Genomic DNA, 17448 nt, shown 5'->3' with positions numbered 1-17448 from the left:
CATACAGAACTGCCGTCATTGTTTGTGCTGCTGGCAGAATACTCGTGCGGCATTGAGTTTATATGTCCTGTTTGATTGTACAGTAGATCAGAAGAAGTAGTGCTCAAATACGATCCTTTACTTTGTTGACCAGGTAAGAACGCCGACTTTATTACTAAATGTTACATTCGGGTAAACGAGTTGGTCTAAACTAGTGTACAGGGAATAATATAACAAATGAATAGCTAAATGTCCGAAAAGTCCACAGATTCTACACAATTAATAACCGATTGGGGCTTAACCAATATAAATGATTGTAAAAACAAAAACAAAAAAAAACGACGAGCTGTCTATCCTAAAGCCTATTAATTTCATGGCATGCGTTCAAGCAACCACTAGTGACATTTTTGCCGCGTTATTAGGTGTGCTGGTTCCCTAGGGTTGACCTACTTTTGCTGTCATGCATTGCAGTCAGGGTGTTTGTTCGACATTGCAGGCGACTTGCCGACGGACTGATCTACAAATACCTTGCATCACAAATAACTACTCATTATTATTTGTTGATCAGCCAGTGTCACCATTTACCCACAATGCATCATGGATTTGACGCTCTCGAACACGGTAGTGAGTTCACTGCCCATTTAATTATCTCACCAGCTATGATTAATCGGATGTTCTACTAAAATCCTTAATGAAGGCTGTGCTGTTGTGCACTCCTTTTAGTGGTTTTGTGTTTGTTTTTTTGTTGAGTAATGTGCAGCCCGGCTGCCGTAGTTAACTGAGTTTAATTGTGTGGGGTAAAAGCTAAACCTATGGTTAATCCGATCGCTGTAGCGGCAGTACAGCATTTACTGAGATGCGACCTCTGCAGAAGTCAAAGCATTCATACTGCTTGCGCTTTGGGGAGCTGTCATACGCATCCAATAAATTGGGTCTGCGGTGCACCACTCGTAGTGATAGCTTTTCAGCTAATGACGAACAACTGGCCAAACGAAATGACAAGACCTTACATCTTCTGAGATGTTGGAGTAGGAGCTCAGCCAATTCTAGTAGTAAAAATGCTGCACCGGTTTTCCACCTGAATCTCCCCGATGTCCCCCAGCAAAATTAGACTACATTCAGGCTATTGTTTATGTCACACTATGTTGAGGTAAACATAAGAGTATAGTCCTTGTATGGATGTCAACCCCAATACATGTTCATGTCATCAATCAACTGCATTACAGTTAAAAGTGACTGAATACTAGCACCGATTTCTGTATGCGAGCTATGCTACCAGTTTATATGAATGGGAGCATGGCAGCACTTGATCTAAACCGGAAAAGGGACAACTTCTAAATGTTATGCAGCGAAAACAGCCAAATTGATCAAAATCTGATTTTAGTAACCACATTGTGGGCCTGTTACAATACATAAATCATAACGGATTTGACAAATATCCACTTTGTTTGATATGATTTGTTGAATGTGTACAAATCCTCCCTGATCTCCTTCCAGGAGTTCTAACTCCTTTTTGTGTCTTTGAAATCCCTACATGAGATATCATAAATATGTATTTTATTTGTGAACTTGTTCTGATAGACTTTCATCAAAGTTCTCCATGTTTGTGTTTATACAGGATGTACCGCCCCCACCTAATGCCAACCAACATGCCAATACAGAGCTATGCGGAGCCCTTCGCATTGCTACCTCAATTTGGCCTACACAAGCCTCCAGAGGCTCCACAATTGCATCACACCAGATGAAGCATTAATCACCTTTTCAAATCAAAATGTATTTGTCACATGTGTCGAATACAACAGGTGTAGACCTTACTGTGAAATTCTTACTTACAAGCCCTTAACCAACATTGCAGTCAAAGAAATAGAGTTAAGAAAATATTTACTAAATAAACTAAAGTAAAAAAATATATAAAAGTAACACAATAAAAGGACAATAATGAGGCTATATTCAGGGGCACCAAGAACAGGTACCGTCGGTACAGGTACCAAGTCAATGTGCAGATTACAGGTTAGTCTAGGTAATTTGTACATGTAGGTAGGGGTAAAGTGACTATGCATAGATAATGAACAGCAGGTAGCAGCAGTGTAAAAACAAAGGGTGGGGCGGGCAATGTAAATAGTCCGGGTGGCCATTTGATATATTGTTCAGCAGTCTTATGGCTTTGGGGTAGAAGCTGTTAAGGAACCTTTCAGACCTAGACTTGTCGTTCCGGTATTGCTTGCGTGCGGTAGCAGAGAGAACAGTGTATGAATTAGGTGACTGGAGTCTTTGACAATTTTTTGGGCCTTCCTATTATATAGGTCCTGGATGGCAGGAAGCTAGGCCCCAGGGATGTACTGGGCCGTACGCACTACCCTCTGTAGTGCCTTATGGTCGGATGCCGAACAGTTGCCAATACCAGGTGGTAATGCAACCGGTCAGGATGCTCTCGATGGTGCAGCTGTATAACTTTTTGAGGATCTGGGGACCCATTGTCATGCCCTCTTTACAACTGACTCCACTACAGCCCCGTCGATGTGAATAGGGGCGAGTTCGGCCCTCCCTTTCCTGTAGTCCACGATCAGCTCCTTTGTCTTGCTCACGTTGTGGGAGAGGTTGTTGTCCTGGCACCACATTGCCAGGTCTCTCATCTCCTCCCTATAGGCTGTCTCATCGTTGTCAGTCTACCGCCTACCGCTGTTGGAGTCGTCCTTGGCCACGCAGTCGTGGGTGAACAGGGAGTACAGAAGGGGACTAAGCAAGCACCCATGAAGGGCCCCCATGTTAGGGATCAGCTCACCCGATGTGTTGTTGCCTACCCTGATTACCTGGGGGCGGCCTGCCAGGAAGTCCACAGTCCAGTTGCAGAGGGGGGTGTTTAGTCCCAGGGTCCTTAGCTTAGTCATGAGCTTTGTGGGCGCTATGGTGTTGAACGCTGAGCTGTAGTCAATGAACAACATTCTCACATATGTGTTCCTTTTGTCCAGGTGGGAAAGGCCAGTGTGGAGTTCGATTGAGATTGCGTCATCTGTGGATCTGTCTGGGCGGTATGCAAATTGAAGTGGGTCTAGGCTTTCCGGTATGATGGTGTTGATGTGAGCACTTCATGGCTACTGATGTGAGTGCTATGGGGCGGTAGTCATTTAGGCAGGTTACCTTCACTTTCTTGGGCACAGGGACTATGGTGGTCTGCTTGAAACATGTAGATATTACAGATTCGGTCAGGCAGAGGTTGAAAATGTCAGTAGAGACACTTGCCAGTTGGTCCGCGCATGCTCTGAGTACACGTCCTGGTAATCCATCTGGCCCTGCGGCCTTGTGAATGTTGACCTGTTTAAAGGTCCTGCTCACATCGGCTACAGAGAGCGGGATCACACAGTCGTCCGGAACAGCTGGTGCTGTCATGCATGCTTCAGTGTTGGTTGCCTCGAAGCGACCATAAAAGGCATTTAGCCCATCTAGTAGATCGCATCACTGGGCAGCTTGCCGGTGGGTTTCTCTTTGTCGTCTGTAATAGTTTGCAAGCCAGCCACATCCGACAAGTGTCAGAACCGGTGTAGTAGGATTCAATCTTAATCCTGTATTGACGCTTTTCCTGTTTGATGGTTCGGCTGAGGGCATCGTGGGATTTCTTATAAGCGTCCGGGTTAGTTTCCTGCTCCTTGAAAGCGGCAGCTCTAGCCTATAGCTCGGTGTGGATGTTGCCTTTAATCCATGACTTCTGGTTGGGATATGTACGTACGGTCACTGTGTGGATGACGTCGTCGATAGACTTATTGATGAATCCAGTGACTGAGGTGGTATAGTCTTCAATGCCATTCTTTACTGTACATTTTCAAACCTGTGTCCTCATGATGGCGCGACAGTAGCCCGATGGTGTAGGCTATTGTGTTTAGTTAAGTTTGTTCCAAAAGCCAAGTAAAGGTTGCCCTATAAGCTAATACTAAAAGCTGACAGGTAAAATGCTTTATTCCTTGTTATAAGCATCTATGACTTATATGGTGTATAATAAGATTAGTTCACATTACCCAAGCCATAGAATTATAGGATTTCTGTGACTGTAGCTGACACTTTCTGAATGAACCACCTTGATTTGGAGCCCTCACCTTAAATGTTATGCATTGTTGGCTAAGACCTATTTTGCAGCAATAAATGTTTTGGAACAATAAATGTATAGCCTTGGATCTGATAGCAGATATAATCGGCCATTTGTAATAACACACACATTTGTCTACCATATGGCCGTTTGGTCATTTGCAGAGATAGGATAAAGCTCCTACCACAGGCACCAATCCCCCTTAAGCTTTTTTCGAAAAGGTCTGACAAGCAGCTTTGATATGATCCAGTGTGACTGTGATCTAAATAGTGAAGTCTGTGTCAAAGCAGCTTCATGTATCTACATGGTATCCATGATCCTGTACAGATCATAATATCCCGTGTAGCCTACATTCAACAAGTGAATAAATGACTGAATAATATCACATTGTTCTATTTTCTACTGGTAATAATAAGGTAGCACATTATTTTATGGTATTGTTTTCACCTGGTTTTTAATGGGACATTTTAACAATAGGCGCTCTTGGTACTTACTAAAAATAATTGGTTATTACATTGTTACAGTTTGACCTTGTCTTTTTTCTATTTTATATATACACTGCTCAAAAAAATAAAGGGAACACTAAAATAACACATCCTAGATCTGAATGAATGAAATATTCTTATTAAATACTTTTTTCTTTACATAGTTGAATGTGCTGACAACAAAATCACACAAAAATGATCAATGTAAATCAAATTTATCAACCCATGGAGGTCTGGATTTGGAGTCACACTCAAAATTAAAGTGGAAAACCACACTACAGGCTGATCCAACTTTGATGTAATGTCCTTAAAACAAGTCAAAATGAGGCTCAGTAGTGTGTGTGGCCTCCACGTGCCTGTATGACCTCCCTACAACGCCTGGGCATGCTCCTGATGAGGTGGCGGATGGTCTCCTGAGGGATCTCCTCCCAGACCTGGACTAAAGCATCCGCCAACTCCTGGACAGTCTGTGGTGCAACGTGGCGTTGGTGGATGGAGCGAGACATGATGTCCCAGATGTGCTCAATTGGATTCAGGTCTGGGGAACGGGCGGGCCAGTCCATAGCATCAATGCCTTCCTCTTGCAGGAACTGCTGACACACTCCAGCCACATGAGGTCTAGCATTGTCTTTCATTAGGAGGAACCCAGGGCCAACCGCACCAGCATATGGTCTCACAAGGGCTCTGAGGATCTCATCTCGGTACCTAATGGCAGTCAGGCTACCTCTGGCGAGCACATGGAGGGCTGTGCGGCCCCACAAAGAAATACCACCCCATGTGCGGCCCCACAAAGAAATACCACCCTCAGTCACCATGACTGACCCACCGCCAAACCGGTCATGCTGGAGGATGTTGCAGGCAGCAGAACGTTCTCCACGGCGTCTCCAGACTCTGTCACGTCTGTCACATGTGCTCAGTGTGAACCTGCTTTCATCTGTGAAGAGCACAGGGCGCCAGTGGCGAATTTGCCAATCTTGGTGTTCTCTAGCAAATGCCAAACGTCCTGCACGGTGTTGGGCTGTAAGCACAACCCCCACCTGTGGACGTCGGGCCCTCATACCACCCTCATGGAGTCTGTTTCTGACCGTTTGAGCAGACACATGCACATTTGTGGCCTGCTGGAGGTCATTTTGTAGGGCTCTGGCAGTGCTCCTCCTTGCACAAAGGCGGAGGTAGCGGTCCTGCTGCTGGGTTGTTGCCCTCCTACGGCCTCCTCCACGTCTCCTGATGTACTGGCCTGTCTCCTGGTAGCGCCTCCATGCTCTGGACACTACGCTGACAGACACAGCAAACCTTCTTGCCACAGCTCGCATTGATGTGCCATCCTGGATGAGCTGCACTACCTGAGCCACTTGTGTGGGTTGTAGACTCCGTCTCATGCTACCACTAGAGTGAAAGCACCGCCAGCATTCAAAAGTGACCAAAACATCAGCCAGGAAGCATAGGAACTGAGAAGTGGTCTGTGGTCACCACCTGCAGAACCACTCCTTTATTGGGGGGTGTCTTGCTAATTGCCTATAATTTCCACCTTTTGTCTATTCCATTTGCACAACAGCATGTGACATTTATTGTCAATCAGTGTTGCTTCCTAAGTGGACAGTTTGATTTCACAGAAGTGTGATTGACTTGGAGTTACATTGTGTTGTTTAAGTGTTCCCTTTATTTTTTTGAGCAGTGTATATATATATATATATATATATGGGATTTTCTGATTTTATTGAACAATTAGTGAAGGAGGGTGACAGTGGGGAAAGTCGGAGAGAGGTTGTGTCAAAGGGCGTTAGGCCCGATTCGTACCAATGCAGACTGTAGAGGTGTGCTGGAGGCTGCGGCATTAACACTAGACCAGCCAGGCCACAACCAAGTCATATCTTAGTAGGCCTAAATGCCTAGTTATTTCCAGGTCAACTGGAGATGGACGTTAACAATGGCCCTATTTCTCGGAAAAGTAACAAACTTGTCTTCTTGGTCTTGTATTTGCAGATCTACCCGGCCTGTGGACGAAAACAATGGCACTAATCTCCCTCGAGGATCTCGACGGATTGGAGGACGAGGAACTGGACAATGACATCACTGACAACCCTGATCCAATGGAGGACGACGAGCAGCAGAGGCTGTACACCCATTGGCAGGCGATCGCCAGCACACACCAGGTGTCCGTCCCCCGAGGTAAGCGAGATAGGCGGTGGAGTAAAACAGTCCCATTCGAGGTAGTTGCTTGGCAGCAGTGTATTTGGAGACAATCAATCTGAGAAATCAAACTCGTTGCAACAGGACATGGTTTCTTCCAACAGTTGAAATTAAAAAATCTCAGATTCTAGTTGCTACATCCTGTCCATAAGCAAAGACGGCGAAACCAAGTCCCAGATAATGATGATGACATTTCAACAATATCGGTGCATTGTTTTACGGCACATTGTTTTATCTTCCACATTCCAAACCGTCTGCAATACAGCAGTATCACTTGATTGCTATAGTGTGTGTACTGAAGTCTCTATCATGGCGTACTCAAAATGGGTAACAGTTTTAGGCCTAGTAAGAAGCTTGTAGATATTAGAGCAGGCCCATTTTCCTAGAGACTTGAATACTTGACATTAGCCCTGGGTACCGTTTATAAAGCATAAGCCAATGACGAATATCCCCCCACTTCACTTGGTTCCGGTGAGGTTTTTACCAGTGAGGTTTGCGTTCAGGCTGCTCTCTCTAAACTTTAAAATAAATGAAGAGGACCTCTGTGTTGTTTTGATAGAAATGACAGGACCAATTCAAGAGATGACGCGACGGAACCAAACCCAAGAAAGAGAGCAGGTCCCCTTTGCCTCCATCTCTCAGCATGAAAAGGTACAGTATGTGTCCCTTCCACTTCTTACCAATCTTAGGTCAGGATGACAATGGCAGATATGTTGGCTGTTCCATTTTCTGGGTCGTCTATCCATCATGTAATGGCAGGAAGTGAAGGAAAGTCTGTAGTAAAATATGTACTTTTGAGTGTTTGAATGATAAATAAGTAAATAAATAATGAAAGCTGTGTGTATGTTCAAACGGATTTGTGTAAATGCCTGAGTGCAATGTGGTGTGTAAAATCTGTGTGCGTGTTGCCGTATGACCGTCCATGTATTTGCTTGAGTGCAATGTATGTTGTGTGTGTGTGTGCTCGCGTGTGTGTTTCAGCTTGAGCATCCATGCCATTGCTCGAGTGCAGAGTGAAGTGAAAGATCTCTTATATTCCCTGGATAACGAAGTGTGTGTTTGTCTATTTCTGCAGCTGGGCGAGGTGCTGTTTGAGGAGAGGGTGTACCCTGCAGGGAAGTGGGCGTGCATCACTAAAGGGGAGAAGCTGTACGAGCAGAGCATCTCCTTGGGCTTCATGAAACTCATGAAATTCATCTGCAAGGAGAACTCTGTCGGTAAGGGCTTAGTGTTCATGTTACTGTGTAATTATTGATGTAAGTATAGTGCAAAATCTATTGTAATCACTCATTGTTACAACTATATTGTAATCACTCGTTGTTCCACTGTACGTACAGCAGTAACCCTAACCATAACCTTAAGTACAGTGTATCTACAATTTATTGATTTGGGGCCTAGACTCTATTGTATATTAATTAGTCATTCTTACTGTACTTACATCAGTAATCCTAATCCTTACCATAGACCTAAATATAGTGTGTAGTAAGACAGGGTAACAGTGAGTAATTATAATAGCACACTCTTGTATCGACAGGACGCTATTTGGGAATGACTGTACCCATTGTGAACAGTATCCAAATGCTGGAGGACGGCAATGGCTTTCAGAAGGACATCTTGACGGCATACTACCTGCCTGCTGAGTTCCAGGCCAACCCGCCCCAGCCAACTGACCTAGAAATCACCATACTCCAAAGGGAGGACTTACGAGTCATCACCCGGTAAGGACACTCCCACCTCTGGCTGACTTCTATACTCAAGCCCCAGGCTTGATTTGAGGCCTATTCTACTTCGCCTGTGGTTTTGAGCCCTATTCTGACCTATTTACATATCTACATGTAAAAATAGACAATGGATTTAGATAGACAATATCTAGCCAAAATGGGTGGAAATAATTATAGGTAAAAAATAATCAGATAATAGCAGTAATGATAGTATTTATTTAAACAAGAATAACAAATGCGGTCTTCTGTAGGACGTTCTTCGGCACCACCACGGAGGAGACAATCATGCCTCAGATTAACCTGTTGTGGCAGATGCTGGGCCCCAGCGAGGAGATGCATCGCAACTCCTACATGGTGGCTGTCTACGACAACCCTGGGGTGTCCTGTCGCAGGAACGAGATTTGGTTAATTCGACGAGACCCCTAAATCTCTTATAACATCCACCTGTCCCCTCCTGTATCATCCCGACATCCCCCTATCCCACAAATATGGTGTTTAAAATACAAGTATATTGTATCTCTGTGAAAAACTGTCTGGGCATTACATTAGTCTTATATTTCCATCACGTTTTATCTTTATTTTATTTTTCTTGTTTTTTATGTAAAAGAAAATTGGGAATATCATCTAATCATTGCAAACTGGTGTCACGTAGTGTCAAAGTCCGTTTTACATTTGAGTCATTTAGCAGACGCTCTTATTCAGAGCGACTTACAGCAGTGAGTGCATACTTTTGAATACTTTTTTTCTTAATGATGTTGATACCATAATGTTTTTTCTAAACTATAAGGATTATGTCTTATAGGTCTGTAACTTACTACAAAAATGTTGTATGTGCAGTTGACTAGAGTAGGCATCCAGGTTTCACCTATTATTATCCATATACGTAGGTCATTCTGACACAACTTTATCATTCAAAGTTACTTGCTATGATATGTGGGTGTTCTCTTACTCTTAACTGCCATTGAATTTGATCCTGCTAGTGAATTTTGCCCACACTTTGCTACTTTACCTAAATTTTGAGGCTGGTGTAGGGATTTTGGGTATAGGTGTCCGAATAAGTAAATGGTTATCCCCCTTCCCCCAGCCACAAAATGATAGACAGATTGGTCATTCGTTACCTTCGGTTGCCACTAGGTGTCAACCAAACAGTAACGTTTGTATTATGTTTTTTGGTCTATTTATTTGCTTATTGGTGAATATCTCACAAATGAATAGATTGGTTTTGGTGAGGTTAGTTGTAAATGGAGCTGAGACTGGGACCAGGCTCTTTAGATTTTGAGGAAGGTTCAAGCTTTTTGAAGATTCATAGCTATAGTTAATGATGGTTGGGGAATGGAAGTTTAATTTAAGTGACTTATGAACCTGTCTGTTCAGCACGGCCAAATGATGTGCTCTTACTGTGCTTGCCTATTTTTTTTTATATATATATTTCTCAGAGTAAGTGTGTATTTGTTTCTATTCTCCAATAATTAGTACGGTATACTTTTGATATGTTAAAATTGCACCCGGCCTCTCTTTTGTGACCTTGTATTTCTATGCTGTTTTCAACTGTTTTCAAAGCATACATTTCAGAATTGCAGTGTGAATTGTAGTGGGTTGCTTCAATTTGAAGCTGCAATATATAACTTTTTGGGCAACCTGACCAAATTCAAGTAGAATTGTGAGGAGTTATAGATCATTCATTCTCATTGAAAGCAAGTCTAAGATGTAGTAGATCTGTTCTATGTGTGTTATTTCTATGCTTTCTGTTCTTAAGTTTAGTTTTGACCTCTTTTACTTTCTGTTTTGTACAATAACTTCAAACAGATGAAAATACTATATTTTTGTTTATGGAAAATATATTTCACAGCAGTTTAGATGGTACAATGATCCCTCTACACTATTTTTGCTTGTTTTGTCACATACCAAAATTAGAAATTTTAGCAAACAGAGAGGTTTCTGTATAGTGCATCTTTAAACTACTTAAAAGATTGCCAGTGTAAGTTAACGGAGATTTGATATACATTTACACTTAAAAACGTACCGTGCCTTCAGAAAGTATTCACATCCCATTTACTTTTTCCACATTTTGTTGTGTTAAATTTAGATTTTGTCACAGATTTGACAAATTAATTAAAAATGAAAAGCTGAAATGCCTTGCGTCAATAAGTATTGAACCCCTTTGTTATGGCAAGACTAAATAAGTTCAGGAGTAAAAATCTGCTTAACAAATCACATAAATTCCATGGACTCATTCTGTGTTCAATAATAGTGGTTAACATTCATTTTTAATGATTACGCAGTTTCTGTACCACATATACATTGAGGGACCACATATATGGTCCCTCAATCGAGTAATGAATTTCAACTACATATCCAACCACAAAGACCAGGGAGGTTTTCCAATGCCTTGCAAAGAAGGGCACCGATTGGTACATGGGAAAGAAAAAGAAAAATGACCTATTTGAGCATGGTGTCGTTATTCATTAAGCTTTAGGTGGTGTATCTATAGTCAGTACAAAGATACAGACGTCCTTCCTAACTTGAGAGGAGAGGACGGAAACCGCTCAGGGATTTAAAACAGTTACAGAGTTGAATGGTTGTGATGTGAGAACTGAGGATGGATCGACAACATTGTAGTTACTCCACAATACTAACCTAAATTACAGAGTGAAAAGAAGGACGCCTGTACAGAATAAAAAAATATTCCAAAACATGCATCCTGTTTGCAACAAGGCACTTACTGCAAAGAAATGTGGCAAAGAAATTTACTTTTTGGCCTGAATACAAAGCATTATGTTTGGAGCAACAACACTGAGTTCCACTCGTCATATTTTCAAGCATGGTGTTGTCTACATGTACATATTACCTCCATTACCACAACTAACCGGTGCCGCCGCACATTGACTCTGTACTGGTACCGCCTGTATATAGCCTCACTACTGTTATTTTACTGCTGCTCTTTAATTGTTACTTTAAAAAATATATAATCAATTTTTTACTTAACACTTATTTTTCTTAAACTGCAGTGTTGGTTAAGGGCTTGTAAGTGTGCATTTCACTGTAAGGTCACCTTGTTGTCATCTACACCTGTTGTATTCGGCGCATGTGAAAAATACAATTTGATTTGATAATAACATTGATAATAACATTGATAATGTTATGGGTATACTTGTCATCGGCAAGGACTAGGGAGTTTTTTGGGATAAAAATAAATGGAATTAAGCTAAGCACAGGCTAAATCCTATAGGATACCTGGTTCAGTCTGCTTTCCAAAAGACACTGGGAGACAAATTCTCCTTTCAGCAGGATAACAACCTAAAACACAATGCCAAATATACTCTGGAGTTGCTAACCAAGACGACATAGAATGTTTGAGTGGCCTAGTTACAGTTTTGACTTAAATCTGCTTAAAAGTCTATGTTAAGACTTGAAAATGGCTGACTAGCAATGATCAGCAACGACTTAGACAGAGCTTGAAGAATTTTTAAAAGAATAATGGGCAAATATTGTACAATGCAGGTGTGCAAAGCTCTGAGACTTACCCCACAAGACTCACAGCTGTGTTTGCTGTCGAAGGTGATTCTAACTATTTTGTGTAGATCAATTACAAAAAATTACAATTAAAACCATTTGAATCCCACTTTGTAACACAGCAAAATGTGGAAAAAGTAAAGGGGTGAGAATACATACTGAAGACACTGTATGCAGATTTCATAATCTTTGCACTGTACGATTTGTATTTTTATGTAAAATGAAAATAAAATATATATAATATATATCTCCTCTAGAATGAATACATGCTCTATTGATCTCCTCTATAATGAATACATGCTCTATTGCTCTCCACTATAATGAATACATGCTCTATTGATCTCCTCTATAATGAATACATACTCTATTGATCTCCTCTATAATGAATACATGCTCTATTGATCTCCACTATAATGAATACATGCTCTATTGATCTACACTATAATGAATACATGCTCTATTGATCTCCTCTATAATGTATACATGCTCTATTGATCTCCACTATAATGAATACATGGTCTATTGATCTCCTCTATAATGAATACATGCTCTATTGATCTACACTATAATGAATACATGCTCTATTGATCTCCACTAATGAATACATGCTCTATTGATCTCCACTATAATGTATACATGCTCTATTGATCTCCACTATAATGAATACATGCTCTATTGATCTCCACTATAATGAATACATGCTCTATTGATCTCCACTATAATGAATACATGCTCTATTGACCTCCACTACAATGAATCCATGCTCTATTGATCTCCTCTATAATGAATACATGCTCTATTCATCTACACTATAATGAATACATGCTCTATTGACCTCCACTATAATGAATCCATGCTCTATTGATCTCCTCTATAATGAATACATGCTCTATTCATCTACACTATAATGAATACATGCTCTATTCATCTACACTATAATGAATACATGCTCTATTGATCTCCACTATAATGAATACATGCTCTATTGATCTCCACTTGATAAGGAAAGGGCTGCATTTTGCTCAGGTTAATGTATGTAGCCCTGAGAAGGGACAGGAATCATAGATATAGTCTACTGAGAAGGGACAGGAATCATAGATATAGTCTACTGAGAAGGGACAGGAATCATAGATATAGTCTACTGAGAAGGGACAGGAATCATAGATATAGTCTACTGAGAAAGGACAGGAATCATAGATATAGTCTTCTGAGAAGGGACAGGAATCATAGATATAGTCTACTGAGAAGGGACAGGAATCATAGATATAGTCTACTGAGAAGGGTCAGGAATAGGAATGGTGGGGGTGTAGCACTGTATATTCAGAATCATATACCTTTTAAGAGGAGGGATGACCTTAATTTATGTCAAATAGAGGCACTATGGGCTCAAGTACATCTGCCTCACCAGGCACCCATATTGGTAGGATGTGTGTATAGACCTCCTAGCTCTAAGGTGTCCTATCTGGATGACTTATGCACTGGGTTTGACCAGGCCACAGATAGTAACAGAGATGTGTTTATCTTGGGTGATTTTAATATAAATTGGAAGGATCATAATAATTCAAATATAACTAAATTGATGAGATATGCCGAGAACTGTGGTTTGAAACAAATGGATAATGATACTACTAGATCTTCAACTAAGTTGGGTCACCGTTCAGACACATGCATTGATCTGAACTTCTGTAATATACCATTGCAATGCTTAAAAGCCAGATCAATGCCAGTGGGCTGGACAGACGATAATATTGTAACCATAACCATGAACACCAAGGTTCCAAAGAAACCCCCAAGGATTGTGGTCAAGAGAAATTGTAAAACATTTAATCATGAGCTATTTCTAAATAGTACGGCTGCTGTACCCTGGGAGCTGATTTATCAAAAGGATGATTTAAATCACAGTACAGAATGTTTTATTGATTTGCTCACTGAGGTAATGGACCATCATGCCCCAGTAAGAAAGTGGACAGTTGGGGCTCGTGCATCTCCATGGAGTGATGATTAACTGGGTGAGGCTTTTTATCAAAGAAATATGGTAAAAGTCTTAGCAGCCAAATCTAAACTAGAAACTGATGAACAGAATTATAGAACATTGCGTAATTATGCAGATAAATTGAATATTTTAAGAAGAAAAAAATGTTATTTTACAAAAATGCTTTTATTGATTGTAAAAATTATTCTTAAAAGGTGTGGAATACAGTTAAGGGCTTACTTGTACATCTATCTCATCATGCCCATCTAGTGTGGAGGTTGGCGGGAGAACAATAACAAAACCAGCTGATATTGCCAATGTTTTTACAAAGAAAATGTATTTACTGAGTGATAATGTAAACACACATTCTTCCAAACAAGCTATTGTCCAACGTATTGATGATCATATTATGAGTAACAAAACCTGCTCTTTTAGTCTACAAATGGTGTCAGTAGAGGAGGTGTTAAACCTATTGAAATCTACAGGTTATGGTCTTATGGACAATTTTTTACTTCACTATGCTGCTCCATAGATTGCAGCTCCACTGAAATACATATTTAATTGGTCAGTGGAAAAGGGGATTTTTGCAAATGTATGGAAGCATGCTAAACTGTGTTCTATTCCGAAAGACAGCAAAGAACCCATTACTCCTGCCAATAGTCGACCAATTTGTCACGCCCTGGCCATTATTCTCTATTTTGGTTAGGCCAGGGCGTGACTAGGGTGGGCATTCTAGTTTCTTTATTTCTAATGTTTTCTGTTTCTATGTTTTGGCCGGGTATGGTTCTCAATCAGGGACAGCTGTCTATCGTTGTCTCTGATTGGGAATCATACTTAGGCAGCCTGTTTTTCCACCTTAGTTGTGGGTAGTTGTCTGTGTTAGTGGCCTGTATGGCCCTAGTCAGCTTCACGTTTGTTGTTTGTTGTTTTTGTTGGCGACATTCAAAAAATAAAGGAAAATGTATGCTTACCACGCTGCACCTTGGTCCGGTCATTTCCACCCTGACGACGATCGTGACACAATTAGTCTACTCCCTTCACTCAGTAAGATATTGGAGGGTAATTGTGAGTAGACAAATATGGGAGAACATGGAAAAGAATGATCTTATTACAGCCAATCAGCATGCTGATCGCAAAAAACATTCCACTACAACTGCATTGGTTGACATGACTGACCAGTGGCTCAATGCTATGGATAATGGCAGGTTTGTGGGTGTTCAATTTTTAGATTTTAGTGCAGCATTTGATTTAGTGGATCATGAAATAATTTTGACAAAATTAATGCATTATGGTTTTAAGGAGGTAGCACTGAATTGGGTCAGTCATATATAACTGACAGGAAACAGTCCACCTATGTCAATGGTTCATTTTCTTCCCCTCATGCTTTAAACTGTGGAATACCGCAGGGCAGCTGCCTTGGGCCACTTCTTTACTTAATATATACCAACGACCTTCCTTATGCCTTATCTAAAACTCAAGCTACTATATTTGCAGATAATACTACAATTTATACAGCAAGACAATCGGTTCAACATGTACAGCAAGCTCTACAAGTAGATTTGGAAAATATCAGGGAGTAGTGTAACGACCCTGGGTTTATAAGTGGGGATATTGACTCTGCCGCTTGAGCATGCTTTTGGGGCACAGTCGATAGCGCGCTGGACTTCGGACTAGAAGGTTGAGGGTTCGAGACCTGCTCCCTGCCTGTTTCATCACACTATACAACATTTAAAACAGCCAAACTCTATTCACAAAAGGTATTCAGTTGGTAAGAGACAGATATTCAGTAAATACTAGGAATAGATTGTCCACCATCTATGTGTTATCCAGACAGAAAAGAGAAATAGGCAAAATAACATTTCGATGTAGAGTGTGGCGTACAGCAGGTCAGCCACCGGCGGGAGACTCGTTGAGGCCTAGTGACAGACGGAGTATACATCACGAGGCGATGGCTCCATCTGCTGGACGTGCCAGGTCTCGACGGGCTCTCCGCCCAGGACTAATTGGGGCTGATTGGGGAGTTGGTGAAGCCCCATAAAGCTGCCAGAAGGGCAGCACACAGGAGAGGACTGGGGGAAGTAAGGTGACTTTCGTGTAGTTGGAGACGGTGCCCGAGCTAAGACGAGGGAGTTTGAGTTTGTGTGCCCGACAGGATACAGCAAGACGGAGCCCAGAAGACGATGTCCCAGAGAGGGTCTCATGGGGGAGACCGATCCTTTTCTTTTGATTTATTATTTAATAAACACCCTTGAAACCGAGCTAATCATACTCTGTCCGTGTCTGATCTGTGTAAACGTCTTGATCAAACCCCCTGGTCTGCCAATTTAAACAATGCTTTAAAACAATTTAAATATAATACATAGGAAAGTTGTGCTTGACTAGATGAAGAATCAATCTATCTTTTTAGACTGTTAGAGTATTTATCGGGTCAATAATAATAATATGTCTGTTTGTAACAGTGTTATATGTGAAAATGTGATCTTATTACAAATAGTTTTTTAATGTTTAAGGACTCTTGGAAGATTAGTCCAAATGAGGACTAAAAGGGATCCAAATAAAATAACATCCCCCCCTCCTCTCCCCTGTAACTATTCCCCAGGTTGTTGCTGTAAATGAGAATGTGTTCTCAGTCAATTTACCTGGTAAAATAAAAAATAATAATAAAATGTTTGCATAGAAAAGTGCAAACACGTTTGACCTACTAACGCTACCTTCAAAAAAAATATTATTTAGTGCCCACCATCCCCTCACCCCTCCCTCTCTTCTCCAAACACCGGAAGCCTCTCATCCAAAGTCGGAGCTAAGGAGAGAGAGAGAAAAATAAAAAGGCTACTTTCATTCAGTAGTGTCGAAGTAATGGCATTTAGGCACCTTTCTTTTTTTTTTTTTTGCCATTATTTGAAATAATGGAATAGGGCCCACGTCTTCACATTTACGAATTGATCGTGCAACAGTCGTATCATCGGACGACCACTAGACAAAGCAGTCGTTCCTCGTTGGAGTACCTTTTAGGTCTTGTGAAACGCTGATAGTTCAGGTTTTCGCGCTGACTTCCCTTGCTTTTGGGTCTCGTTTTCTTGTGCGAATGATTTAACTTAGTCGTGGCTTACTTTTCTGGAGTTCTATTATGGAGTTACCGTCCACAGAAAATAATGGTTTCAAAGAGAGTAACCTGAACTCGGCGAATAGGCGTAGACAAGGAGTCATGCCGACCATACACACCACGACTCTCTTTCTTATTTTCACCAAAGGTAAGAAGACACCAAGTGGCCACAAGCCCGCCGGGTGTTATACATGTTAAGTTATCTGAAGGTGTGCTTACCACTCGGTACAATACTCTATACTATACTATAGACTACTACTTCAATGTAACAAACAAGCTTTCTTTCAGAAAAATGTTGGTGACTAGAGTATAGGACGTTATCCAATAGCCCAAGTTGTAAGCGCCCACAAACAAAGTGGAAACAACGTTGTCTTGTTTTTTAAAAATGTAAACCTTTATTTTACAAA

At 41.2% G+C, this 17448-nt stretch overlaps 2 protein-coding genes across 4 annotated transcripts in view; both read left to right on the top strand.

The window, feature by feature from the left end:
- LOC139566958 (heme-binding protein 1-like) lies at positions 1 to 12211 on the top strand. 3 transcript variants are annotated; one of them, XM_071388344.1, is made up of 6 exons: positions 1 to 133; positions 6526 to 6711; positions 7292 to 7383; positions 7808 to 7949; positions 8267 to 8450; positions 8705 to 12211. In XM_071388344.1, the coding sequence occupies exons 2-6, from the start codon at positions 6552 to 6554 to the stop codon at positions 8877 to 8879; spliced, it is 753 nt and encodes a 250-aa protein (XP_071244445.1). In that variant the 5' UTR covers positions 1 to 133; positions 6526 to 6551; the 3' UTR covers positions 8880 to 12211. The 3 variants fall into 3 exon arrangements, with proteins under 3 accessions (XP_071244445.1, XP_071244444.1, XP_071244447.1); XM_071388343.1 differs by lacking the exon at positions 1 to 133 and adding an exon at positions 555 to 603; XM_071388346.1 differs by lacking the exon at positions 1 to 133 and adding an exon at positions 3059 to 3079.
- Positions 12212 to 16707: 4496 nt separating this feature from the next.
- Positions 16708 to 17448, top strand: part of LOC139566971 (inactive tyrosine-protein kinase 7-like) — a 40305-nt gene continuing 39564 nt past the window's right edge. The window contains exon 1 of the mRNA XM_071388356.1: positions 16708 to 17189. Within this exon, the coding sequence (XP_071244457.1) occupies positions 17066 to 17189 (124 nt within the window). The 5' untranslated portion in view covers positions 16708 to 17065. The remainder of the gene's footprint in view (positions 17190 to 17448) is intronic.

The sequence above is a fragment of the Salvelinus alpinus genome, unplaced genomic scaffold, assembly GCF_045679555.1.
Source record: "Salvelinus alpinus unplaced genomic scaffold, SLU_Salpinus.1 scaffold_40, whole genome shotgun sequence".
In the NCBI taxonomy this organism is placed as follows: domain Eukaryota; kingdom Metazoa; phylum Chordata; class Actinopteri; order Salmoniformes; family Salmonidae; genus Salvelinus; species Salvelinus alpinus.
The sequence above is the reverse complement of the archived record's forward strand: the minus strand, read 5'-3'. Positions and strand labels throughout refer to the sequence as shown.

What these genes read in the sequence shown, in the direction of transcription:
- LOC139566958 (XM_071388343.1), top strand. Translation starts at nt 570, where the DNA reads ATGCATCATGGATTTGACGCTCTCGAACACGGTA. An exon ending in CCAGGTGTCCGTCCCCCGAG is followed by an intron (nt 6,712 to 7,291) that starts GTAAGCGAGATA and finishes TTGTTTTGATAG; the next exon opens with AAATGACAGGACCAATTCAA. An exon ending in CTGCAAGGAGAACTCTGTCG is followed by an intron (nt 7,950 to 8,266) that starts GTAAGGGCTTAG and finishes TTGTATCGACAG; the next exon opens with GACGCTATTTGGGAATGACT.